Here is a 24,016-nt window from a genome sequence, read left to right as displayed (position 1 = left end):
TGCAGGTAGGAGTGAAGGAGTGAATAAATGAATGGATGGATGAATTAATAGATGGATGGATTCCTGGTAGGGTCAGGGGATGGAGGTCAGCTTGTCAAGAAAGTGTGCTTCTCCGGCTCTGTCCTCTAGAACAGTCTTCCTTTCTTTTCTTTTTTAATTTAATTTACTTTTTGGCTGCGTTGTGTTTTTGTGGCAGCACGCGGGCTTTCTCTAGTTGCAGCGAGCGGGGGCTACTCTTCGTTGCCGTGCGCGGGTTTCTCATTGCGGTGGCTTCTCTTGTTGCAGAGCACGGGCTCGAGGCACACAGGCTTCAGTAGCTGTGGCACACAGGCTTGGTAGTTGTAGCTCGTGGGCTCTAGAGCACAGGCTCAGTAGCTGTGGCTCACGGACTTAGTTGCTCCGCGGCATGTGGGATCTTCCCGAACCAGGGTTCAAACCCGTGTCCCCTGCGTTGGCAGGCGGACTCTTAACCACTGCGCCACCAGGGAAGTGCCCAGTCTCCTTTTCTAAGAGTCCCACTTTCTCCCATAAACTGGGACCCCTGCAGGATAGTTACAGAGAATTCTTCTGAGTCCCTCTTTTTCCCTTAGCTCTAGGCTTAGCATTTTAAGGCGTCAGATGAGGCAGGAGTGGCTAAAATGTACTGAGTTCCTACTATGGGCTCGACACCACACTAGACATTTTTACAGATGTGGCCTTGTTTAATGAAAACAGCACCACAGTTTTGTGAACTAGTTTCTATTATCCATTTCACAGCTAAGAAAACAGGCTCAGGGAAGCTAAGTGAATTGCCTAAGGTCACACAACTTACGTCTAGCAAAGGATGGGATTTGAACTTAAAACCCAATCAAGTAGCCAGGGCTGGATGCGCTGGAGCTGGAATGACACCAGGGAAACAGAGGCAGAGATGGTGGGCAGCAGGCCCAGCCCCACTCTGGAGACAGGGGCTGAGTTCCAGTCCTACCTTGGCCTCTCCTATTGGGAGACCGTGAGTGAAACTTTGTCCCTCTCCAAGCCTCAGCGTCCAGGTATGGATTTGATGCCCCTTGGAGGTCTCTTCCAAGTGAATGTTGCAGAAATCGAGCTGGATGTGAAGAGCTCCTGGCCCTTCCTGCAGGACACTCCCTTACTCTCCCTGCCAGCTAGTGGCCAAAGGGCAGGGCCACCTATTAGGTAATGGTTAACTGGACCCGACACCCCATCTATAAGGAGCCACACCAGCTGGCCAAGACTCCACAAGATGCAGTGCGTGAAGGTGCTTGGAGGGGTGCTGGGGGCCGCTGCCCTCTTGGGGCTGGGGATCATCCTGGGCCACTTCGCCATCCCCAAGGGGACTGACCTGCCAGCCCCCAGTGCCTCAGCCTCCCAGGACCTGGACCTGGAGATCCTTGAGGCTGTCATGGGACAGCTCGATGCCGACAGGATCCGGGAGAACCTTAGGTGAGAGGCCTGCCCATGTGCCCCTCCTGTTTGCCAGAGGCTCCTCCCTGACCCTGGGCCCACCCTGCAGAGAACTCTCCAAGGAGCCGCACCTGGCCACCAGCCCCCGGGATGAGGTGCTGGTGCAGCTGCTACTGCGGCGCTGGCAGGACCCGGAGTCGGGCCTGGACTCAGCCGGGACCTCTGAGTACGAAGTGCTGCTGTCCTTCCCCAGCCAGAAGCAGCCCAACCGTGTGGATGTTGGTGAGGTCCTGCTCTGGCCTGGGGAGGCCTGTGGGCCGGGGGAGCTGCCGGCCCAGCCCGGACACTGCCCTCTCTCCACAGTGGGTCCTGCTGGGGGCATCCTCTTCTCCTCCCAACGAAGTGAAGAGAACCTGACTGGGGAGCAGGGGGACCCCAATGTGGTGCCACCATATGCTGCCTATGCTCCCCCCGGAACCCCTCAGGTGGGCCTGGGACACCCCCTCCCCACTGCCATGGCCCAGCTCCCGCTGGCTTCTACCCCAGCTGCTCCCATCCTGACCTATGGGCAGTTGAAGAAAAGTGCCTCAACTGGGGCTCAGCCCCACCCAGAATTTACTTGCTTCCACACTCCACTACGACTCCTTTTGCCCATCACTTAGTCATTCAACAAACACTAATGGGCCCTGCTCAAAGCCAGGCCTGATACAGGGTACATGGACACAGAGCAAACCAGGTGTGACTTTGTCTTGGGGAGCTTATAAGCTCTAGGCGAGGTTGGGGGACAGACTCTAAATCCTTCATCCTGCCACTCAGCCTTTCCCCTTCTTTCCTGGGCCTGGCTCTAAGGGTTACCTTCTCTGGGGAACAGGGCCTCCTCGTCTATGCTAACCGGGGCTCGGAAGAAGACTTCATGGAGCTATACCAACAGGGCATCAAACTCCAAGATAGCATCGTCCTGACCCGCTATGGGGGTGTAGGGCGCAGGGCTAAGGTAAGCAGCAGCCCCCAGTGGACAGGAGGATGTGTGGGGAAGGGGATGGAGCAGGGCTGAGGGGTAGGCCAAGCCCTGGGCTCGGGGCAGTAGAGGGTGAAGGACTCCTTCCACCCACCAATGGCCTGCTTTGGCACTCTGCCCAGCCAGGCTCTAGCCCATTGATTGGCCCAAAGAACACTTAGGTGCTGTGTGACCTTGGATATCTCCCCTAACCTCCCTGAGCCTTGGGAAATAAAGGAATTGGGCACATTTTTCAGCTTTGGTATATTCTGGAAGTCTAAGTCCTCCTGTGACGTAGTTCTTCTGAACATTCGACTTAAATCCCTCCTGTTGTCCCTTCCTCCACAACTTGCTTCTTTTCAACACAATTTTTTTTTTTGTGTGGTACGCGGGCCTCTCACTGTTGTGGTCTCTCCCATTGTGGAGCAAAGGCTCCGGACGCGCAGGCTCAGCGGCCATGGCTCACGGGCCCAGCCGCTCCGCGGCATGTGGGATCTTCCCGGACCAGGGCACGAACCCATGTCCCCCGCATCGGCAGGCGGACTCTCAACCACTGCGCCACCAGGGAAGCCCTCAACACAAAATTTTGACTGAGGGTTACATGTTTGTGTTTTCTTAAATGTTTACTTACTTATTTATTTTAAATATAAAAAGGTATAGAGTGGGAGCAGGGACTAGGGAGTTAGTCTTTAGTGGGTCCAGAGTTTCAAATCTGCAAAATGAAGAGAGTTCTGGAGGTGAATGGAGGTGATGGTAGCACAGTAATATACTTAATGCCACTGAACTGTATGCTTTAAAATGGTTAAGATAGTAAATTTCATGTTGTGTGTACTTTATCACAATTTAAAAAGCAGTAAAATAAATAACTAAATGAAAGAAGTGCCCATGATAAGAGCTGGGGGTAAAAAAATGGAAAGAAAAGAGAAGAAAGGCGAACAGGCATGGTGGAATTATACAGATTATGAAACTTCCAGTTTTAAAAAAAAAGTATAGAGTGAAAAAGTTTTCTCATAATGCCATCCTCCAAAAAGGTAGCTTGTTTGTTTGTTTATGGGATATGTATCCAGAGTTTCTTTGGGAAGAAGAACGTATGAAGATATATTCTTACTTCTTTCTCCTTTTATATAAAAGTAGCATAAATATACTGTTCTGAGCTATGCTTTTTTCACCTTAATACGTCCTGGAGATCATTCTCAATTGGTACATAAACTCTGTCCTTGATCTTTTTTTTTTTTAATGTACTGTTTTGTTTTTATTGTCCTAAAATATATGTAACATACATTTTACCAGTTTACCAGGTTAACCATTTTTAAAATGTACAATGCAATGGCATTCAGGATATTCACAATATTGCACAACCATCATTACTAACCATTTCCAGAATGCTTTCACGGTTCCAGATGAAACTCTGTACCCATTAAACACGAACGCCCCCATTCTCCCTCTGCAGCCCCTGGTAACCTCTATTTGACTTTCTGTCTCTATGAATTTGCCTCATCTAGGTACCTCACGTAAGAGGAATCATGTGATATTTGTCCTTTTGTGTCTGGCTTATTTCACTCAGCATAATGTTTTCAAAGTTCATTGATGTATCAGAAGTTCACTCCTTTTTAAGAATCGGTAATATTCCTTTGCACGTTATATACTAGGTTTTCCTTATCCATTCATCAGTGATGGACGGTTGGGCTGTTTCCCCCTTTCGGCTACTATGAACAGTGTTTATACGAACATGGGTTTAGGAGCACATCCTCCTTTTACACAGCTGTATAGTACTCCACTGTAGGGCACCTCCGTCTATTTCATGACCCCATCGATGAGCCATTGCCTAGGCGCAACAGTCTTTTGCTGCCTCAAGCAGCACTGCGACAAATGACTTGCGTTAAGTATCATCTTGCTGGTGGGAAGACAGATCTGTCCTGGCTTCCACAGTGAGGGAGGGAGGAAGAGGAACAAGATGTGCCCCCTTCTCGCCCCTCCCTAAACACAGCCTCCTCTGCCTTCTGCAGGCTGTGAATGCTGCCAAGTATGGGGTGTCTGGGGTGCTGGTGTACACGGACCCTGCAGATATCAACGACGGGAAAAGCTTGCCGAACGAGACCTTCCCGCATTCCTGGGGTCTTCCTCCCTCGGGGGTGGAGCGAGGCTCCTACTTTGAGTATTTTGGGGACCCCCTGACTCCTTACCTTCCAGCCAACCCCTCCTCCTTCCGCCTGGACTCTGACAATGCCTCCGGATTTCCCCCAATTCCCACTCAGCCCATTGGCTTCAAGGATGCAGAAGTCCTTCTCTGGTGAGCTTTTGCCCTGGGGTCTCCTTCCCACTCTCCAGTGGCCCCCAAACTTCAACCCCGGCACCCATATTTGCTCTGATGGGCCTCCCCCTCCTCCCCAGCAACTTGCAGGGAGCCTCAGCCCCAGCTGCCTGGCAGGGAGCCCTGGGCTGTGACTACAAGCTGGGGCCCGGCTTCCGTTCTGATGGTATCTTCCCAGCAGGCAGGTGAGATGGGGCCCCCTCCTATCCCAACGCTCCCCTTCTCTTCCCTTGTTATGCTTCCTTGACCCTGGTTTCCTCAGTGCTCACTTCAAGGCCTGGCCTTTCCCTTTCTCCTGTCTCCCAACCCCTCCCTGATTCCAGAGTATCTGTCTTGTCTTTGGGGAAGCCTGTGAAACAGCTGCGTGCCTCACAAGGCCCTGTGGGGTCCCCCCCACCTCATCTTGGACCTCCATTCTCCAGCCGCCCCCTCTCTTGAACACACCCAGCTCCTTCCCACATCAGGGCCTCTGCACTTGCTGTTCCTGCTGATGGGAACATCCTTCCTTACGCTCTGTCATTCCTGGCCTGCACTAACCTCCCCACCTGCCACCAGGTACCTTGTCGGTGTCCTCCCAAGCCCCTTCACTGCCTGCAGTTGTTCACTTCCTTGGGGTCTGCCTCCCTCAGGAGAGGGAGGCCCCACGAGGGTGGGGTCCATGTCTGTCTCAGTCATCGCCCAGAGCCTGGTACGCTGCTGCCATACACTAGGTATCCAATAAGTGAGTGAGTATAAAGGAGAATTGGAATCAGAAGAGCTGGGCTCTAGCCTCGCTGTCTCTCCTGGTATTTCCAGGCAAGTGATCTTGCCAGGTCCCCTTCCTGCTCTGGGCCTCAGTTTCTCCTACTTTGGTGGAGGGGAAGACTCCTAATACCCCTACGCTCCCCCAGCCAGGTGAACGTGAGTGTCTACAACCGCCTGGAGCTGCGGAACTCCTCCAACGTCCTGGGGATCATCCGCGGGGCGGTGGAGCCTGGTGAGCGCCGCCTCACTGTTCCCTGCGCCCCCAGGACCCGGCCCTGCTCTGAGCGCCCCTGACCACGCCCCCTCTGCCCAGCCTGGCTGCCCCGCCCACCCTCGCTCCTCCACTTGGGCGTCTGACTCTGCTCCTCCCGCCAGACCGCTATGTGCTGTATGGAAACCACCGGGACAGCTGGGTTCACGGGGCCGTGGACCCCAGCAGTGGCACTGCTGTCCTCCTGGAGCTCTCCCGCGTCCTGGGGACTCTGCTGAAGAAGGGTGAGCGGATCCTGCTCCCCTGGTCCAGGGACTCTCTCCCCAGGAGGTCGCCTCCAGCTCAGTCCTCCCCGAGCTTTTGGGCGTCCTGTCCCCGCTCCTCTCTCTCATTCTCCAGTCCCCACTTGGGCGAAGCTTGAGGGCCCTGGGGGCAGACACGCATGGACACCAGCCCTGGCCTCGCTCGAGGCAGGGAACTTGTGCAACACCTTCTGAGGGTTTCCTGGGCCCCTCCAATGAAGCAAGGCCAGATGTGGCCTCGAGCGAGGCAGTGCCCAGGCTCTGCCCTCAGAGAGTCTCAGCCCAACTGAGGCAGGGGTGACAGACAATCGTCAACTCAACAAATATGTCCCCCATGGCTACTATGTGCCAGGCCAGTTCTAGGCACTGGACATCCCCCAGTGAACACCAGAGTTCATGCTGTAATGACAGCTGTGAAACGTGCTATAAGGAAAAATATCTATGAGGCTTTCCAGATGCAAGCCAGAGCGCAGGGAGGCGGCAGTTCTGGGAGCGGTAAGGGTGGAGATCCAGGTGGAGGGCACAGCATGTGGGAAGGAGCTGCTGGACCAGGTGGCAGAGCTGGATATTTCCTAAAAATAAGGACATTTTCTTTCATAACCACAGTGCAATGCTCAGAATCAGGAAATTAACAATTTTGCCAATTGTTCTGAAAACTTTTGTTTTTAAATGGGCAAAGTACTTTATTTATTTTATTTTACTTTTTTGGCTGCATTGGGTCTTCGTTGCTGCGCGTGGGCTTTCTCTGGTTGCCGCGAGTGGGGGCTACTCTTTGTTGCAGTGTGTGGGCTTCTCATTGCAGTGGCTTCTCTTGTTGCGGAGCAAGGGCTCTAGGTGCACGGGCTTCAGTAATTGTGGCACATGGGCTCAGTAGTTGTGGCTCGCGGGCTCTAGAGTGCAGGCTCAGTAGTTGTGACGCATGGGCTTAGTCGCTCCAAGGCATGTGGGATCTTCCCGGACCAGGGCTCGAACCCATGTCCCCTGCATTGGCAGGCAGATTCTTAACCACTCTGCCACCAGGGAAACCCGGCAGGCAGGTTCTTAACCACTGTACCACCAGGGAAGCCCCTGTTCCAATAACTTTTACAGCAAAAGAAATTTCTGGTCCAAGAACCAATCCAGGATCACACGTTGCACATGTAGTAGTTGCATGGGTCATTTGTAATAGTTTCTTAGCTGTTCTTTCTTTCATGATCCTGATATTTCATTTGTTGACTGTCCCTCAATTTGGGTTTGTCTGATTAGATTCATCTTATGCATTTTTGGCAGAAAAAATGAGAATTTTTCATTGCAAGCATTTTATACTTAAAAAAATTTTTTTAGGGCTTCCTTGGTGGCACAGTGGTTAAGAATCTGCCTCCCGGGCTTCCCTGGTGGCGCAGTGGTTGAGAGTCCGCCTGCTGATGCAGGGGATGGGGGCTTCTGCCCCGGTCTGGGAATATCCCACATGCCGCGGAGCGGCTAGGCCCGTGAGCCATGGCCTCTGAGCCTGCACGTCCGGAGCCTGTGCTCCGCAACGGGAGAGGCCACAGCAGTGAGAGGCCCGTGAACCCAAAAAAAAAAAAAAAAAAGAATCTGCCTGCCAATGCAGGGGACACAGGTTAGAGCCCTGGTCCGGGAAGATCCCCGGGCCGCGGAGCAACTAAGCCCGTGCGCCACAACTACTGAGCCTGCGCTCTAGAGCCCGCGAGCCACAACGACTGAAGCCCACGCACCTAGAGCCCGTGCTCTGCAACAAGAGAAGTCACTGCAATGAGAAGCCTGCACACTGCAGCAAAGAGTAGCCCCTGCTCGCTGCAACTAGAGAAACCCCGCGCGCAGCAATGAAGACCCAACACAGTCAAAAATAAATAAATAAATTTTTAAAAATTTTATTTATTTGGCTGCACCGGGTCTTAGTTGTGGCACGCAGTATCTTTTAGTTGCGGTATGCAGGATCTAGTTCCCTGACCAGGTATCGAACCCAGGCCCCCTGCCTTGGGAGCACGGAGTCTTAACCACTGGGCCACCAGGGAAGTCCCTATACTTAAAATTTTTGGTTTAAAACAAAAAGATGAGGAATGATCAAAGGGGACTGAGTTGCATCCAGAGACGGGAGCACAGCCAGGAGCCCATAGCGCCGTGGAGGGGGAGGGGGGATCTGAAGGCAGTGAGGGGGTCAAGCAAGGACCTCGGAGGCTTCCAGGAGGTGGCTGAGGCCTGTGGCAAGAGCAGCGAGGGCACAGAGACTGGAGATGGAAGCCAGGCTGCGGGAGGCTATGAGAAGCAATGTGGGGCATTGGTTAAGCCCCTGGATTCTGGAGCCAGGCCTTGGATTTGAACCCTGGCTCTGCTGCCTACCAGCTGTGTAATCCTGGCAAGTCATTAAACTTCTCTATGGCTCAGTTTCCTCAATGGAGAGAGTCATAGTCTGTCCCTCACGACGTGTTGTAAGGATTGGCTCAATGTGGATAACGCTCTAAGGAGAATGTGAATGTATCATCGCCAAGTGAAGATGATTAGGGGAGAGTTTTGCATAGGATGCATGGAGGAGAGAGTTGGGGGACCTCTAATCAGCATAGCCAGAGAGAAGAGGTGGATAGGGCATTCTGGCAGAAGGTACCACCTGACGGAGGGAGATCGGTGTTGGCGTCAATGTTGGGGGCTGTCACAGAAGCGGAGGGGCGCTGGTAAAAGGAAGATGGAGCCTCAGGGAAGGCTTGGCCAGGGAGATGCCAGGACCTACCTCCAGTCGCCTGTGCCCGGCCCGTTCCAGCCCTCCCTCCTCTCCACATCCCCAGCCTTCCCCCTAAGCCACCCCAGGATCCGAGGAATCTTGCCCTCCAGCCCTTTATCCCCCTCCCCAGGCACCTGGCGTCCCCGAAGATCCATCGTGTTTGCGAGCTGGGGGGCAGAGGAGTTTGGGCTCATCGGCTCCACAGAGTTCACGGAGGTGAGCGAGCCCCGCAGCTCGCCGCTCGAGGGGGTTTCCGGGGCAGGGCAGCGCGGGGCTGACGGGGTCCCACCCACCTGCAGGAGTCCTTCAGCAAGCTGCAGGAGCGCGCCGTAGCCTACATCAACGTGGACATCTCGGTGTTTGGTATGAGGGGCGGCTGGGCTTACTCGGGGAGGAGGGAAACGAAAGGGCGGGGCCCGAATAGAGTCTTTCTCGGGTCCCCTCACAGCCAATGCCACCCTGAGGGCGCAGGGGACGCCCCCGGTCCAAAGCGTCATCTTCTCTGCAGCCAAACAGGTGGAAATGGGAGGGGCTGGGAGCTGGGCTGGGAGGAGGACGGGCGGGGCGGGGCGGGGCTACACGGGGTAGGCGGAGCTGGAGCTGGTACTTATTAGAAGGGCTGGGGGTGGGACTGAGGCTGCGGGGGTGGGGGGGCCCTGTAGGACCCGCAGGACTGTGCGTGGGCTGGAAACTTGGGTGGGCAGAGAGGAGGACCAGCCTGGTCGTGGGGCCTGGGGCGGGGCCAGCCCCGAGACTAGATCCCCCTCCGCTCAGATCCGCGCACCAGGCCCCAGCAGTCTCAGCATCTATGACAACTGGATCCGATATTCCAACCGTAGCAGCCCGGTGTACGGCCTGGTCCCCAGGTGAGCCCAGGGCCGGGATGTGGACTCCGGGCTGGTGAGCTGGCCCAGCGCCCTGCAGCCTAAACATCTTCCTTCCCGCAGCCTGGGCACTCTGGGTGCGGGCAGCGACTACGCACCCTTCATTCACTTCCTGGGCATCTCCTCCATGGACATCGCCTACACCTATGACCGGGTAAGCGGACACCCCTCCGTCCCCCATCCCGGTTCCTTGCTCCACCAGCCCCCTCCCCTCCTTCGGGCCGCTCCAGTGCAAACTGAATCCGGCTCCATCACTCATTAGCTGTGCTACCTCAGCCAAGTTTCTTTACCTCTCTTGAGCATGTTCACCCTCATCTATGTTATTTTATCAAATTTAAGGTACAGCTGAGTATAAGATGCACTGTTATGATGCGCACTCTTCAGGAGGGAAAAAAGCACTGTCAAGTAGTTGCAGGATGACACTGACTGTAAGAAGCATCCTGATTCCAGAGATCTTAAAATGTTTATCTCAGAATAGCTTAAATAACAGTATAAACCAGGGGTGGTCTGAGGGTAAAGTGAGATAAGGGATGCAGAGTGCCCAACCTGTCTCCCTGTTTGATGCTCCAAAAGGCCCTTTCACCCCTCCATGGCTCCACCACTCTTGAGTGGTGGAGTTGGGATTTGAATCCTCTTGTCTGACTGCAAACCCCAGGTTCTTCTCCTTCATGTGAAACGGGAAACTGGCACCTGACCCAGCTTTGCCACTTATTAGCTGTGTGATGTCAGGAAGGTTACTTAACCTCTCTGAGCCTGCTTCCACCTCTGTAAAGTAGGAATCCTAGAACCTTCCTCACAGATGTGGTGACAATTGAATTGAAATAATGTCTCTACATTGTACACTTCCTTCCACTTCCCATCCCAAGCTTGTCACCTCTGGGTCTTGTTCCCCCAGGGCAAGACCTCAGCCCGGATCTACCCTACCTACCACACAGCCTTTGACACCTTTGATTACGTGGACAAGTTTGTGGACCCTGGTGAGGACGAGGGCAAGGGGCATTCTGAGGCTGGAGGAGGATGGGCTGAAGACTGAGCCCTGGCCTTGTTGCACTTCTTGCAAGGTTTCAGCAGCCATCAGGCCGTGGCCCGGACCGTGGGCAGTGTGCTTCTCCGGCTCAGTGACAGCCTCTTCCTGCCTCTTAATGTCAGTGACTACAGCGAGACCCTCCGCAGCCTCCTGCAGGCTGCCCAGCAGGACCTTGGTGGCCTGTTGGAGCAGCACAACATCAGCCTGGGTACGGAGCCCCCCCCAACATTGAGGAATGGGGAGCCCTGCACCCCCAGGGCTAAGATGCTGGCTGTCCCCCACAGGACCTCTGGTGACCGCAGTGGAGAAGTTTGAGGAGGCAGCCACGGTGTTGGGCCAACACATATCAGCACTGCAGAAGGGCACCCCCGAGTGAGCAAGGGCTGCAAGCAGGTGTCTGGGAGGGCGGCATCCAGGGCGGGATGCAGGCTGGCAGCTGGGCTGCTGGCTGTAGGGTGACCAGAGCGCCCTGTCACCTCCAGCCCCCTACAGGTGCGGATGCTCAATGACCAGCTGATGCTCTTGGAACGGACCTTCCTGAACTCGCGAGCCTTCCCAGAGGAACGCTACTACAGGTGAACCTATCCTGAAGCTCTTCGAGGTGCAGTGAGGCTGGGCAATGGGCACCCGCTGGAGGGACAAAAATGTCAGTTTTGCTGGCCTTTAGAGAACAACCCAGTCCCTTGAGACAGCTGGGGAGTCAGGCTTAAAGGATGGGAGGCAAATCGGTGAAGGTCACCCTGGGACTAGAACCTGCATCTCTTCCCACCACCAGTGGAGAGGGGCTTTTGTGCCTAGCTGTATACAGGAGCTGTTCCGGGCTGAAGCTCCCCTCTCTCCTGGCCCCTGAATGGTCCTATCCTCCCCCATTTCTCCTGTCAGCCATGTGCTCTGGGCACCCCGCACCGGCTCTGTAGCCACGTTCCCGGGCCTGTCCAATGCCTGCTCCAAGGCCATGAACACAGGCCCCAGATCTGCAGCCTGGGCTGAGGTGCAGAGGCAGCTCAGCATCCTGGTGGTGGCCCTGGAGGGCGCAGCAGCCACCCTGAGGCCTGTGGCTGACCTCTGGCCCTAGCCCTCATTCTTCAGCTCCCATCCCCACCCTTTATCCTAACCCTCTCCCACTCCAGTTTTCTTTGAGTGTGTCCCCGTCTCTCCTGATGCTAGGAAAGGGCACGACCACAGGACCCTCTCAAACTTCTGAGGCAACAGCTCAGGGCCCCACCGGTGCAGACACTTGAAGGGAGTGACAAGCCCCAGATGAAACCTTCCCTCTTCCTGGCTCTTGGTTGTCAGAGGGTGAACAGGAGATAGGGATGGTGGGGATGGCAAAACCACCAACTGCTCTTGGTGGTGGGTGGGTTAGGATGGGACGCATAATGGCAACCTTAGATGTCAACTCAGAGACCACCAGAGCTACTCCTCAGTGACCAGCAGGGAAACTGAGGCCCAGGGTGGATAGGGCATTGCCCAATTTGGGTTCTGCTCCCCCCACGCCCCTAGCATGTCTCAACTCCTCCCTGCCCTCCCCAAATAAATTGAGCCTAGCTGCTGTCCTTGCAAGACAAGTTCCTTTCACTTATTTATTTATTTTTAGACTTATTTTATTTATTTATATTTGGCTGCGTTGGGTCTTCGTTGCTGCCTGAGGGCTTTCTCTAGTTGCGGCGAGTGGGGCTACTCTTCACTGCGGTGCACGGGCCTCTCATTGCCGGGGCTTCTCTTGCTGCGGAGCACGGGCTCTAGAGCACAGGCTCAGTAGTTGTGGCGCACGGGATTAGTTGCTCTGCGGCATGTGGGATCTTCCCTGACCAGGGCTCGAACCCCTGCGTTGGCAGGTGGATTCTTAACCGCTGCGCCACCAGGGATGCCCAACGAGTTCCTTTTACTGTGTGGGAATCATGAAGAAAAACCCTGAGCGCTTCAGCCCCACTCCTGGGGCTCGGGGAGACCGCACAGCCCTCCTCATGCCGCAGACTTGGGTCTGTCCACAGCCTCATCTTCCTCCTCTGCCGTGACCACCTCTTCCAGGGTGCGCCCTCCAAGCTTGTTCCCCACCAGTACTTGGCAGGTCCCGGCAGGTGGCAGCCCCTCCTCAGTGTAGTGACCCCTCAGGAACACAACTCTCTCCTGTCCATCTAAGGGCAGTCCATGGGCCTGGCACAGGTCCCGTGCCTCCTTGGGCCCATCCAGGGCCAGCAGGTGGACCATGAAGCCCAGGGGCAAGGTCTGGCCTTTGGGGGTGCTCAGGGCACGAGCGAGGCGGGCCAGGGCTCCCCGGCGGGCACGGCCCACATGGCACCGCACGGCGCAGCTCTGCAGGTAGGGCAGGGTCCGGAGCAGGCGAAACAGGCGTGCAGTGTTGCCTTCGCGGAAGGCAGAGTCGACTGCCAGGGCAGTGCGCAGGGCTGGGCAGGAACGCAGGGCAGTGGGCAGCTGCAGAATCTCGTGAAGGGCCTCCACCGAGCCTGGGAGGGTGGGAAGCCCGAATGAGGACGCTGATTCCTTCTGGAGCAGGCCCACCTTCCGTGCCATCCCCTTAGGTCTCCCCCTATCTCCCCTCCCACCTGCTCGGGTCTTCAGCCACGCCACCTCCGCCACCTCCTTCCGGCCCTCCTCGGAGCTCATCACCCTACCTCACTCCCCACCCCACCCCCACCTCCCAGTCTGGCCACGCCCTCCCCCAGGCCAAGCCCACCCTCCCTCCCCCTTTCCCCCTTGGCCCCTTCCTAAGCCACATCAGAATTTGTTGTCAGAGGTTCGAGAACCCCTTCAAATAGTCTGGGTCCTCATAATAAAGTGAGGCAGTGTCTACAGAGGAAGGAAACAGGCCCAGATAATTTAATGACTTGCCTCAGACTGCCTTAGAGTTTGTACGTAGTAGAACTTGACCCAACCAAATCTGAGTTTTCTGACTTCCAACCCAGTCCTTTCTCCACTGCCGTAGCTGCCCCAAGATTTGGGAGTTGCTTCTGACACATCCTCCTCTGTCCGCCTGGTGAGGCAATTATTTTTTCAAATTCTGCCTCTGCTCCCCTTCCAAGAATCACGACACTGGAAACTTGGGTCACTTTTTGTAAACTGAGGCTTCTGACCCATTAGCGGGTTATGAAGTCAACAGCATTTTATTACAACTAAAAAGAATTTATTAAAATGCACCATCCATCCATAGAAAAGATCTAGTCTTAAACCTTCTGTTTCAGATACGTTTGTTAGCGTATGTGTTCTTGGCCGCTTTGCAACACTGACTGAACTGGAGGTTTAAAAAAAAGCTTGAAAACCACTACCTAGGTCAACTGTCCCATTCTAACCCCATCCCCTCCACTTTTGTAACGAGAAAACTGAGTCCCAAAGATGGGAAGAGACAGGCCAGAAGGGCCAAGTAGGAGCTCGGTACATCTTGTGCATTGGCTGAGACACACATTTAGGAGGCAGGGATGGAGAGGGAGCTACTGGTGAGGTTTTAAAGCTTCTCCTTCCTTTCCCGGCCTCCACTGTCCTCACGGAGGGCCGCCTGCCCCTTGTTCTATCGCGGGGACCCCGACTCACCTAGGTTATAGAGCAGAAAGAGGCCCTGGAAGGTGGCCTGCCGGGGGTAGGGCCCGGCGCCCAGCGCATAGCAGCGCCGCAGAGAACCAAAGCCCTCCTGCACCTGGGCCTGCAGCAACATCGGGTCCGCTGGCCCGTGCGCTGTGCTGGGTCCGAGCCGCGCCACCACTGCCAGCAGCACTGCCAGCGCCGCTTCCAGCACCAACGCCGCCTCGACGTCGCCCGCGCCCTGCAGGGCCAGGTCCAGCCGCACGGCGCGCAACCGGTCCGCCACGAAGCTGGCTACCTCTGCGCGGGACGCGTCGGTGCGCTCCACCACCTCGCTGGCCAGGTAGCGCACGGTGGCCAGCAGCACGGACGGCGGACGCAGCTGACTCGGTGGGGGCCGGATCTTCCCGGCGGCCGGCCGGCTGTACTCCTTCACTGCGCGCTGCGGGTCGGCTCGGGGCCTGTGCCCGCGACACCCCGGCGCCACCTCGAAGCGGTGCAGGCGGCGCTCCTTTTCGCGCTGGGCGCGCTCAGCGGCCGGACACATGTCCACGCACGTGCCCACGGGCAGCTCGTAGCCGGACATGGGTGGGCTGGGGGGGAAGGATGGGCGCTCAGCATCCCGTGGACAGGCGCGGCCACTCGCCCCATCCTGCGGGAGAGCACGCCAAGGCCGGCGGAGGCTCAGGGGAGGCGGGGCGGGGCCGACCCCGACGGGCCCGCCTCCCCGCCCTGGTCTAGGCATCCCCGCCGCCCGTTTGGCTCCGCCGTTCTCTCACCGAGTCCTGTGACTTCCCACAGATCTTCGAGCAGGCCTCCCGAGATGCTCTGCGCTGTAGTTCAGTGTCAACACTGCTCCTCACGCTCAGGCTCAGCTAAAGCCCGCCCGTCATGCACCTCTGCGGTCTGGGCCACTCCCATGATGCACCGGTTTGTAGTCCCTTCCCCAACCAATCGCTTTGTAGGAGAGGCGGGGCAGGAGTGGGGCCACGCCTTCCCAGGCTCCAGCCCTCTGAATCATCACGGTTTGGCTTTGAACCACGGGCCCGAAGTGCGTGCACTCGCTTTGGTTCCTCTTCACCCAATAACCTGGCTCAAGGGGCCTTGCTGTCATTCTCTAATGTTTCCCTGGAGGCTCTTCTCCCTATTTTCTAGATCAGGGGTCAGCAAACTTTTTCTGCAAAGGGCCAGAACAGTAAATGTTCTGGGATTTACAGGTCGTAACCAGTCAACTCTGCAACTATTCAACTCTGCTGGTGTAGTGAAAAAGCAACCATAGACAACACGTAAACAAACAAGCCTGGTTGTGTTCCAATAAACTTTTATTTTTTTAGATACTTACATTTCATGTAATTTTCACCTGCCACAGAATATTATTCTTTTGACTTTTTTCAACTATTAAAAAAAAGTAAAAACTCTTCTGGCTTGTGGGCCTTACAAAAAAAGGCAGTGGGCCATATTTGGGTGCAGGACATAGTCTGCAGACCCCGGTTCTACATGGATAAACAAAGAGCCTAGGGACCAGAGCTGCTGCTCACATATCAAGATAGAGATAGGCAGGAACAGACTTGTGAGTCCCTGATTCCAAGGTGGCAGGTGTGGTCAGGGAGCTGAGAATTCATTATTTGTCTCATTCTTGGTCCAGTTACACACAGAAATGGCCTCTGGAGTTACAAGACCAGAAGATCAGGTCAGGCACCAGGGAGAGGAGAAGAGGGTGGCTGGCAGTGCTGGAGCTAGAGTCCTGGGAAAGGGTCCTCTCCCGTCTCAGGGTGGGAGCTGGGACAGATGCAGGTGCAAGATTTCCTCTGCCCGCTTCAGGTACTCAGCCGCCTTCTTCTTCACACCCTCCCGGCGGGCAGGTGATGGGTCACCTGTGAAGACAGAATCGCTCAGCAGAGATACCTGGGTTCAGAACCCCTGGTCTAGCCCCTTACAGTTCAGAGCATCACCATGTGTCTTTCCCTGCTCCCTGGGAGGCAGATATATTCTCCCCATTTTACAAATAAAACTGAGGCCACCCAAGGTTATACAATTGGCCAGTGAGGAGCAATTCTGATCCTTGACTTGTTTTTTACTTTTCTCTCTCTTCACTGCACCAGCCAGTACCCCAGGCCTGACCCTCCGCCCTCCAGTCCCGCTCACCAGAAACTCCCTGAAGCAGGACGTGCACACCATCCCGGTAACCCTGCAAAGCTGCAGGGTAGGCGCCTGCCTTCTCATCCCGTAGGGCCTGGGTGATGAGCTCTGTGGCTTCGCTCAGATAGGCAGGGGCGGGCCCTCCTTCCTCGTCCTCTTCCTCCGCCTGCCCTCCTGGCTCCCAGGGTTCCTGGTCCAGTCTTTCAGATTCTGCCTCCAATGCTGCCAGCTCACCCATGTGGGTAGGACTGGGGCCTACACCTTCTGCAATCAGATATGGAGGACTCGAGCCAGACTGGACCTCCTATTCCCAGGGCCTGCTGTCCATCCCCAGACCTCTCTTGCCCACCAACCTGTCCTGGGTTCTTCAGTGCCTGAGCAATCCAAAAGCCACCTGTACATAGCACACTAGCCATGATCTATTTGATTGGTGGAGTTCGTGTACTTTGGTAAAAACACCCTTACTTCCCTAATTCATTGTTTCCCTTTCCTCCTTTCTCTCTTTCTTTCGAGGTATAATTGATTTACAGTATTATCTAAGTCTCAGATGTACAGTGTAGCCGAATTCTTTCTTTAGGTACACATTGACATTAGCTTGCAAGCTCTGGGTCACTGGTTCTACTTCCGTCCTGACTACGCTTGACCCATAAACCCAAGAATTTCCTCCATAAAGTTTAACTGAAGGATGCTAGACCAACTATGCCAGGTCAAGGGTAGAAATGCTCCAAGCCTTGTAATCTTAGGATAATGGATCCAGAAAATCTCAAGGCTTTTTTAAGGTTTTACTATTTCAGTTGAGGCCCCCAAATGTGAAGACAGTGGGTGGTAGGTATTCGCACATTCCAGAAAGAAGGGCTCTTATATCCTCTAGGACTGGCAAAGAGATGGTTGAAGATGCCCTCCATAGCTTACACAAAAGAAGGCTAGAGATTTGATGAATCTTTGATGAAAGGGCCTTTGAAGGGAAGGTGCAGGACTGGGAACCACCGCTGCACACCACCGGCCTGGAGAGGGAAGGGTGGGCCTCTCTCCAACCCTATCCAAGGGACCCCATGTGGAGACCAGGGGCCTCTTACAGGAAGGGGAGGTGACATCTCACTTCCCAGTTGGACTACAGCCCTCCCTGTGTTCCTAATGGAGCAGAAGACGGAAGAGTTCTTGGGATGCCCTAGTACTTGAGTTCAAGAGCCCGGTGTATGTGCTGAAGAGAGAGAGACGAGCGCCGGCTCCTCGCCTGGAGAATTCTGATGGTGAAAGGCTGGCTGGAGGTGCCCACAAAGTGGGGCAAGGGTAGAAGGCAGCATCTGAGTGAAGTGCGCTTCCAGGCCTGGTGTGGGCAAGGGTTTAGGAGTTTGTCCGTGGGCCAAGGGAATGTCTTATGGGAGCTGCCTTTGAGGAGTCTTGACAGGCTCCTGCCCAAGCATCTGGGCACTGGGTACCCCAGGGGGTTTGGCTGGGGCAAGGCAGAGTATCTGGATGCCCGCCTACCTGTGGCCGGTTCATCAGCCATGGTGACACCACTCTTGCCTTTCCCCTCCAGTCCCTTCTTTCCCTTCCCCAGCCCTGGGAGCAGGGCAGGGGGATAAGAAGAACAAGAAGAGTAAAAGGACAGTCCTCACACCCTTGTCACCATGGCCAAGGGCAGTCAGGCCTGAGCTGGCGGGGACGTGGATGGGAGAAAAGTGGATGGGAGACTGAGGTCCTGATTTGGATCGGACCTCAGAAAGCTAAGGGCCTACCCAAGAGGTCACCAAGGGAAGCCAACAAAATGGGCTTAAAAAGACTGCTGCGGGATCCAGAATGAAACTGCTGCATGATGACCCGGACGTGCCATCAGCCACTTCAATACCCCAGTTGCAGTAACAGCATAAACTTGGAGAATTTTAAAACGGAAAGACCCCGTGTCTCAGAGCCTGGGATGGTCAAGTCCCTGATCTGACAAGGAGCTCAGGACCAGGGCCTCCATGGGGGGCCTTCCATCTCTGGTGCCCTCACATGTCAGTGGCTGCTCCAGGGGCCTCCTCTGCTGTCCTCTGAACCCAGACCTCCCCTCCCTTGACCAACAAGGCCTCTTGGCAGAAGATCTACAGCCAGACCCCAAGCTAGCCAGGAAACCCCACCTCGGGCTTCCAGCAAAGGAACTGAAATCCTCCTGGGGCACGGTGACATCCTGCTGGTTCCACAGCTTTCTCAGGGAGAAGATGCCATGGTGGGAAGTGGCTTACTTCCTCCGTGGTTGCTCACTGTACAGGACCGTCCAGCTCGCCAGCACGGGGGAAGGTCACTGCTTCTAATTCTCACCAAGGCTGCCTTTTGCCCACAGGGGCCGCCTTTCTCAGATTTACACGGGCAAGGCGAGGCCAGCCACTGGCTGTGCCTGCCTCTGCCTCCCTGCCCCTAAGGACCTCCTGCCCAGCTACCGCCCTCGCCCCACCCCTCACTTGTCCCAACTTGTTACCTTCCTTGGAGAAGGGGTCAAAGAGGGCAAGCTCAGCCTCGGTGAGGGGGCCTCGGCCGGGGGAACTGGACGCCTCCTCGGTGCTCCCACAGTTAAAGAGGAGATCCAGGGCCTCCTGGGCAGGGCTGGATGGCAGGGGGTCCACTGAGGAATAGATCATTGGGGACATGCCTGCTTTTATTATTTCCCAGCTTTCAAAATGTAATTACCCTCTCACTGTATCCTTTCAGCAACCACAGGCATACATAAGCCCGTTCTTAGGGTTTGTGCCCATTTTACAGATTAAGAAGCTAAAGCCCAGAGAAGGAAAATGACCTGTGCAGAGTTCCTCAGCAGGATGGTGGTAGAGGAGCTGGGAAACACCCCAGGCTTTTCACTGAGGAGGGAGTGGTCCCCACCCCCCATATACACATGCTCTGGGCCCTCCAGCCCTGGCTCCTTCTCCCACCCCATGTACCTGGCACCTCCAACTCCTCGAGGCCCCTCCTCTCTGCAGGGAGCGGCTGGGGCAACCAGGGCTCATGAGGCTGCACCCGGGGTTCATCAGGGGGCGGTGTGGGGATCAGAGGGGGTGGCAGGATATGCACGTCTCTGGACATCTCGGAGGGCCGTGTCACCTCCCCACCCTTCAGGAGAGAAAGACCAGCCACAGGGAGTCACAGGGTGCAGCCTGGTGGGCAGGTAAGCTTCCCAGGTGCAGAGGACGGGGGAAGAGCAGGTACACATACCCGGAAGAACTCCTTGAGTTGGGGGCTGTTGCTGAGTGCGGGGATATGCACAGTAAAGCGAAGCAAGTCCTCGGCCCCCTTTCGCCGCTCCTCGATCACCGAGGCTTCAAACCGGCCTGCACCCGCCAGGACGAGGGGCAGGGAGAGAACAGTGACCCACAAGGGCTTCTGGCCCCCAGGCCACTTTCCCTGGTTCTGAGGAGCCCACTGCCCCCCTCCCCATTCTCCTAGGAATCTTCCTTGGCTCTGCCTGGGGTGAGGGTCTTGCAAGGAGGGACCAACCTCCCTATTCATCCATTTACCAGATGTTTGTTGAACACCTACTATGTGCTAGGTTCAGAAGGTGAATGAGAGAAAAGCAAGGTCTCTGCCCTCATGCGTATCACATCCTAGACGGGGGAAGCAGGCAACCAACAGGAAACAAATAATTACAGGTGGTTTTGATGTATTAGGGAGGAAAGTAAGACTTAGGGGAGCTGACTCACCCAAGGTCACACAGCAAGTAGCCCCATTTTTAGTTTCACTGTTCTGGTCTAGGTATCATGCAGAGTTATTTAACTCTGGGCTAGTTATCATGCTGTCAGGGTGGGTAGCCTGCTGTACTTCGCATTACCTGGCATAATCTACCAGGAATGAGCTTTCATCTTGCTACAAAAGAACATCTCCTCTGAGTCTAGAGATACACGTAACAAGGATATGAGCCTCACATATAATTTATGATTTTCTAGAAGCCACCTTTTTTCTTTTTTTTGGCCGTGCTGCACCAGCTTGTGGGATCTTAGTTCCCCGAGCAGGGCTCAAACCAGGGACCACAGCAGTGTAAGTGCCAAGTCCTAACCACTGGACCACCAGGGAATTCCCGAGAAGCCACATTTTACAAAAGTAAAAAGAAACAGGTTAATTTTAATTATACACTCTATTTAACCCAGTATATCCAAAATATTCTCATTTGAACATGTAATCAATGTGTAAATTACTGAGATAGTTTACATTCTTTTCTCAGTGTGTATTCGATCAGATAGCACATCTCAGTTCAGATTAGCCACGTCTCTGGGGCTCCTCAACCACAGGTGGTCCGTGGCTGCTATTTCTGGACAAGCACAGGTCTAGAGGAAACACTGGCTTGTGGCTTGGAGTTCAGGTTCTGCCACTTACAGGTCAAGCCCCTTCATCTCCCTGAGCCTCAGTTTCCTCATCTTGAAAATGGGGCTAATGAGAACAGGAATGTTAAAGGGCTCAACACACAATAAGGGCAGAGCAATTTCCCCATCTGTCAAATGAGGCCATCTCTAAGGGCCCTTCCAGCTGTCTGAAACACGTCTTTGCCAGGAGTTTCAGGGTCCCTCTATCCAGTCCTCACCAGCAGGGGTCCCCTTTGCTCAATGCCCTCTCCACCTCTGGCCTGAAAGCTGGGATCAAGACTCACCAAACACCTGGGCGCGGGGGAAGGCAGGGAACTCCTCCAGGCGGCGGAAGAGGTTGCGGTGGGTATAGGCCAGGTCTCCATGCAGCTTTCGAAAGTCACTGTACCGCTTCCAGACCACCACCTAAGAGGGACACGTGACTCGACAGGGCTGAACAACGGTAGGAAGTGGCCTTCCCCACCCCAAGCCTGGCCCCACACTGTGTGTGCATTAGGGCACAGCACCCCCTCCTCCCAGGGCCAGCGAGGAAGGGGGGCTGGTCTCCTGGCAGAGTTACCCCCGTCCCTTTACTGTTTCCAGATCTGGAATTACGAAATGGTCCCTTCCTCCCAGGAGGCTCACCTCTTTGACATCCTCCGGGTCCCTCTTTGAGATGAACTGAGGAAGAAAGTTAAGAACCAGTGAGACCAGAGATTGACATCGCAGACACCCCATCACCCTGTAAAATCGGGGCCACCTCCTAGCCACCTTCAAAGGGGCAGAGCGCTTTGGCCAGCGGTATCAAGGTGTCCTGGCTTTAAGGCTTTGAGTGTAACTTTTAGCAGTTTTTCTACCATGCACCTTAGTTTCTTCATCTGTCAAATTGTTACCGGTCCTTGGACTCTAATCAACAGAAATTGATGAGGCCAGCTGAGAAATTCAGGCACGGCTTCATTGGGACCTAAGGCTTTACTAGTTTGGGATGGAAAACAAGTAACATGTGCCCTTATCCGCTGTCTCCGAGGAGGGTTGACTGTTTCCTTAAATTGGGTGAGGGCAGGGGCAGATCTGTGGGTTGGGCTGGAGGGGCGGCTTAGGTGGTCTGCCCACCCCCTTGGTGGTGCTGTGTGCAAGGATCATGCGCAGTACCCTGCTTCTGCTCCAGGCACCTCAGAAGTGGCAACTGGTTTGTGGTCTTTTTGTATCTTATTGTTCATAATTGCCTAGGCTTTGCAGGCATGCAGTTATTTTTAGCCCCTTATAGCTTCTTTGTTTTTTCTGTTTGTCTAGGTGCAAGTGCAGCACTCCAGTAAAGGGTCCCAGGTCCCAGCCTGTCTCAAAATGGGAGGCTCCGGGGCTTCCCTGATGGCGCAGTGGTTGAGAGTCTGCCTGCCGATGCAGGGGACACGGGTTCGTGTCCCGGTCCGGGAAGATCCCACATGCCGCGGAGCGGCTGGGCCCGTGAGCCATGGCCGCTGAGCCTGCGCGTCCAGAGCCTGTGCTCCGCAACGGGAGAGGCCACAACAGTGAGAGGCCCGCATACCACAAAAAAAAAAAAAAAAAAAATGGGAGGCTCCATCCCTAAAGGCCCATCTAGAGGACTCCATTCTCAGCCCAACTTTTATCTCAGGTCCTTCAAAGGGTCCCTGCATCTCCTTCGGAAAACAAAGAACCCCAGGTTCTCTAAAGAATGAGGTTCTGTCCCAGGAGCCACTTCTCCCTTAAAGGAGAAAGCCTCTGTGTGTGAACACTCCCGGACACAGAAGAAACCCTCACTGGGGTTGTGACCCAGAAAGAGCAGACTGGTGTCTTAGGTGGAAAAAAAGACTCCATTTTCATTATGTTACGTTCATAATAATTAAAAAAAAAATCCTACAGTCTGAAGTAACTTTGACAGTTTTCAAAACATCTGTTCATTATCCTAGACCCCAGGGAGGCAGACATGATTCACATGCCCATTCAAAAGATGAGGAAGTAGAGGCTCAGAGAGGGGACATGACCTGTGGAGGGACTGCTAGCAATGAAACACTGAACTTTGCTTTTCACAACAGACTTGCCTAAAATATTTTGGATAAAAGAAACTATATTTAAAAAACATTGAGGAGGACTTCCCTGGTGGCACAGTGGTTAAGAATCTGCCTGCCAATGCAGGGGCCACGGGTTCGATCCCTGGCCCGGATAGATCCCACATGCCACGGAGCAACTAAGCCCCTGCACCGCAACTACTGAGCCTGCTCTCTAGAGCCCACCAGCCACAACTACTGAGCCCACCTGCCACAACTACTGAAGCCCGCGCGCCTAAAGCCCATGCTCTGCAACAAGAGAAGCCACCACAACAACAAGCTGCAACAAGAGAAACCCGCGCACTGCAACGAAGAGTAACCCCCGCTCACCACAACTGGAGAAAGCCCGTGCACAGCAACAAAGACCCAACGCAGCCAAAAATAAAAATAAATAAATTTCTAAATCACTTTGGAAGTCTCTACATTTTTTGCTCCACTTTAAGTCATTAATGCACCAGTTTAATATTTGCCTACTTCAAAATTGTAAAAGTACAAAAATTTTACAGTGAAAAATCTTCCCTAGGCAGTTCTTGTATATCATTCTACAGATATTGTTACACTGTTTGTTTTTAATTCTTTTCATGATTTCCTCCGTCTTTATATATGCTTTTAACGTTGTTACTGCTTCATACATCAACTTCAGTCTTTATCTATTGACTTCCTGCTGTGTGAAGAGGCTTACTCCTTAATTTCTTTTGACCTGTATGAATTTTTAGTCATACACAAGCATTATTTTTTTAAAAATTAAAAGTAATTCAACTCCTTAAAGGGCTTTTATATAAATATCAAACAAACCAATAGATAAAACTTACTCCAAGAGATTGGAGAACTAACCAGTATTTGAGTTGAGCCAGAGCTTTCATGTTAACTTAAAAGAAATTCACAGCCTGACGGATAGATGTCACGCGTTGCGCGTGGTCACCCACACCTCAGTCTGGGAACGGCTGTCACGCCCTTTTAAAAAGGCACCGCCCTCCTATGGCCCCGCCCCTTGATGGCTAAAGAAGTAAACTAAGGCCCTACCGGCACCTCCCCTTAAAGGGGAAATCCATATCTGTCGTCTAACATGGGAGCTTGCAGCAGCGTCTTGCCTTAACGTAAAACACGGCCCCCCCCTTGTTAAAAGGGCAAAGTCCCCGCTGGGCCCCACCTCACCTGAGCCGTCACTTTGTACTCTGTGTAGCCCTTTGGGTGGGTCCGGGGGTCGGAGACAGTGTAGTGCCGCAGGAAGTCGTCCTTCGCCTGGCGGGACATGGCAATCGAGCTGGAGCAGAGCTGACCGCCGTCCTCCGCCTCCTCCACGCCGCCCCCGCCCCTGCCCCTCCAGGTCAGTCTTCGCCGCCACAGCCTCTCCCGGGCCTGCGCCCTTCGTCC

At 54.4% G+C, this 24,016-nt stretch overlaps 3 protein-coding genes across 8 annotated transcripts; 1 reads left to right on the top strand and 2 right to left on the bottom strand.

The window, feature by feature from the left end:
• The first annotated feature begins 1,240 nt into the window (after positions 1–1,240).
• Positions 1,241–11,668, top strand: NAALADL1 (N-acetylated alpha-linked acidic dipeptidase like 1). The gene is made up of 18 exons (XM_032641221.1): positions 1,241–1,440; positions 1,511–1,683; positions 1,765–1,886; positions 2,273–2,395; positions 4,405–4,688; positions 4,790–4,894; positions 5,600–5,685; positions 5,829–5,948; positions 8,813–8,898; positions 8,982–9,045; positions 9,131–9,198; positions 9,457–9,548; positions 9,630–9,720; positions 10,462–10,543; positions 10,628–10,801; positions 10,878–10,965; positions 11,076–11,168; positions 11,476–11,668. Exons 1-18 carry the CDS (start codon positions 1,241–1,243, stop codon positions 11,666–11,668), a joined length of 2,244 nt encoding a protein of 747 aa, XP_032497112.1.
• Positions 11,669–12,153: 485 nt separating this feature from the next.
• On the bottom strand, positions 12,154–15,037 carry SAC3D1 (SAC3 domain containing 1). Of its 2 annotated transcripts, XM_032641993.1 has the most exons (3): positions 14,910–15,037; positions 14,143–14,723; positions 12,196–13,061 (listed from the first exon to the last, which is right to left on the bottom strand). In XM_032641993.1, exons 2-3 carry the CDS (start codon positions 14,714–14,716, stop codon positions 12,559–12,561), a joined length of 1,077 nt encoding a protein of 358 aa, XP_032497884.1. In that variant the 5' UTR covers positions 14,717–14,723; positions 14,910–15,037; the 3' UTR covers positions 12,196–12,558. The 2 variants fall into 2 exon arrangements, with proteins under 2 accessions (XP_032497883.1, XP_032497884.1); XM_032641992.1 differs by having other exon boundaries at positions 12,154–13,061; positions 14,143–15,022.
• A 397-nt stretch (positions 15,038–15,434) lies between these two features.
• Positions 15,435–24,016, bottom strand: SNX15 (sorting nexin 15). Of its 5 annotated transcripts, none has more exons than XM_032641547.1 (8): positions 23,798–24,016; positions 21,222–21,257; positions 20,882–21,002; positions 19,456–19,571; positions 19,185–19,353; positions 18,728–18,871; positions 16,276–16,533; positions 15,435–16,004 (listed from the first exon to the last, which is right to left on the bottom strand). In XM_032641547.1, exons 1-8 carry the CDS (start codon positions 23,894–23,896, stop codon positions 15,898–15,900), a joined length of 1,050 nt encoding a protein of 349 aa, XP_032497438.1. In that variant the 5' UTR covers positions 23,897–24,016; the 3' UTR covers positions 15,435–15,897. The 5 variants fall into 5 exon arrangements, with proteins under 5 accessions (XP_032497438.1, XP_032497437.1, XP_032497441.1 ...); XM_032641546.1 differs by having other exon boundaries at positions 18,728–18,898; positions 23,798–24,013; XM_032641550.1 differs by lacking the exon at positions 16,276–16,533 and having other exon boundaries at positions 18,728–18,898; positions 23,798–24,013.

The sequence above is a fragment of the Phocoena sinus genome, chromosome 8, assembly GCF_008692025.1.
Source record: "Phocoena sinus isolate mPhoSin1 chromosome 8, mPhoSin1.pri, whole genome shotgun sequence".
NCBI classification, from domain to species: Eukaryota; Metazoa; Chordata; class Mammalia; order Artiodactyla; family Phocoenidae; genus Phocoena; species Phocoena sinus.
Note: the sequence above shows the minus strand (reverse complement) of the source record. Positions and strands in the feature narration are given on the sequence as shown.

Excerpts from the sequence above, each read along its gene's own strand:
- NAALADL1 (XM_032641221.1), top strand. The coding sequence starts at position 1,241 with ATGCAGTGCGTGAAGGTGCTTGGAGGGGTGCTGGGGGCCGCTGCCCTC. Across the intron at positions 1,441-1,510 it reads AGGATCCGGGAGAACCTTAG|AGAACTCTCCAAGGAGCCGC; the intron begins GTGAGAGGCCTG and ends CCCACCCTGCAG. Across the intron at positions 9,721-10,461 it reads TCGCCTACACCTATGACCGG|GGCAAGACCTCAGCCCGGAT; the intron begins GTAAGCGGACAC and ends TTGTTCCCCCAG.
- SAC3D1 (XM_032641992.1), bottom strand. The coding sequence starts at position 14,875 with ATGCCTAGACCAGGGCGGGGAGGCGGGCCCGTCGGGGTCGGCCCCGCC. Across the intron at positions 13,062-14,142 it reads CTTTCTGCTCTATAACCTAG|GCTCGGTGGAGGCCCTTCAC; the intron begins GTGAGTCGGGGT and ends CCACCCTCCCAG.
- SNX15 (XM_032641546.1), bottom strand. The coding sequence starts at position 23,896 with ATGTCCCGCCAGGCGAAGGACGACTTCCTGCGGCACTACACTGTCTCC. Across the intron at positions 21,258-23,797 it reads AGTACAAAGTGACGGCTCAG|TTCATCTCAAAGAGGGACCC; the intron begins GTGAGGTGGGGC and ends TTTCTTCCTCAG. Across the intron at positions 19,354-19,455 it reads AACTCAAGGAGTTCTTCCGG|GGTGGGGAGGTGACACGGCC; the intron begins GTATGTGTACCT and ends TCTCTCCTGAAG.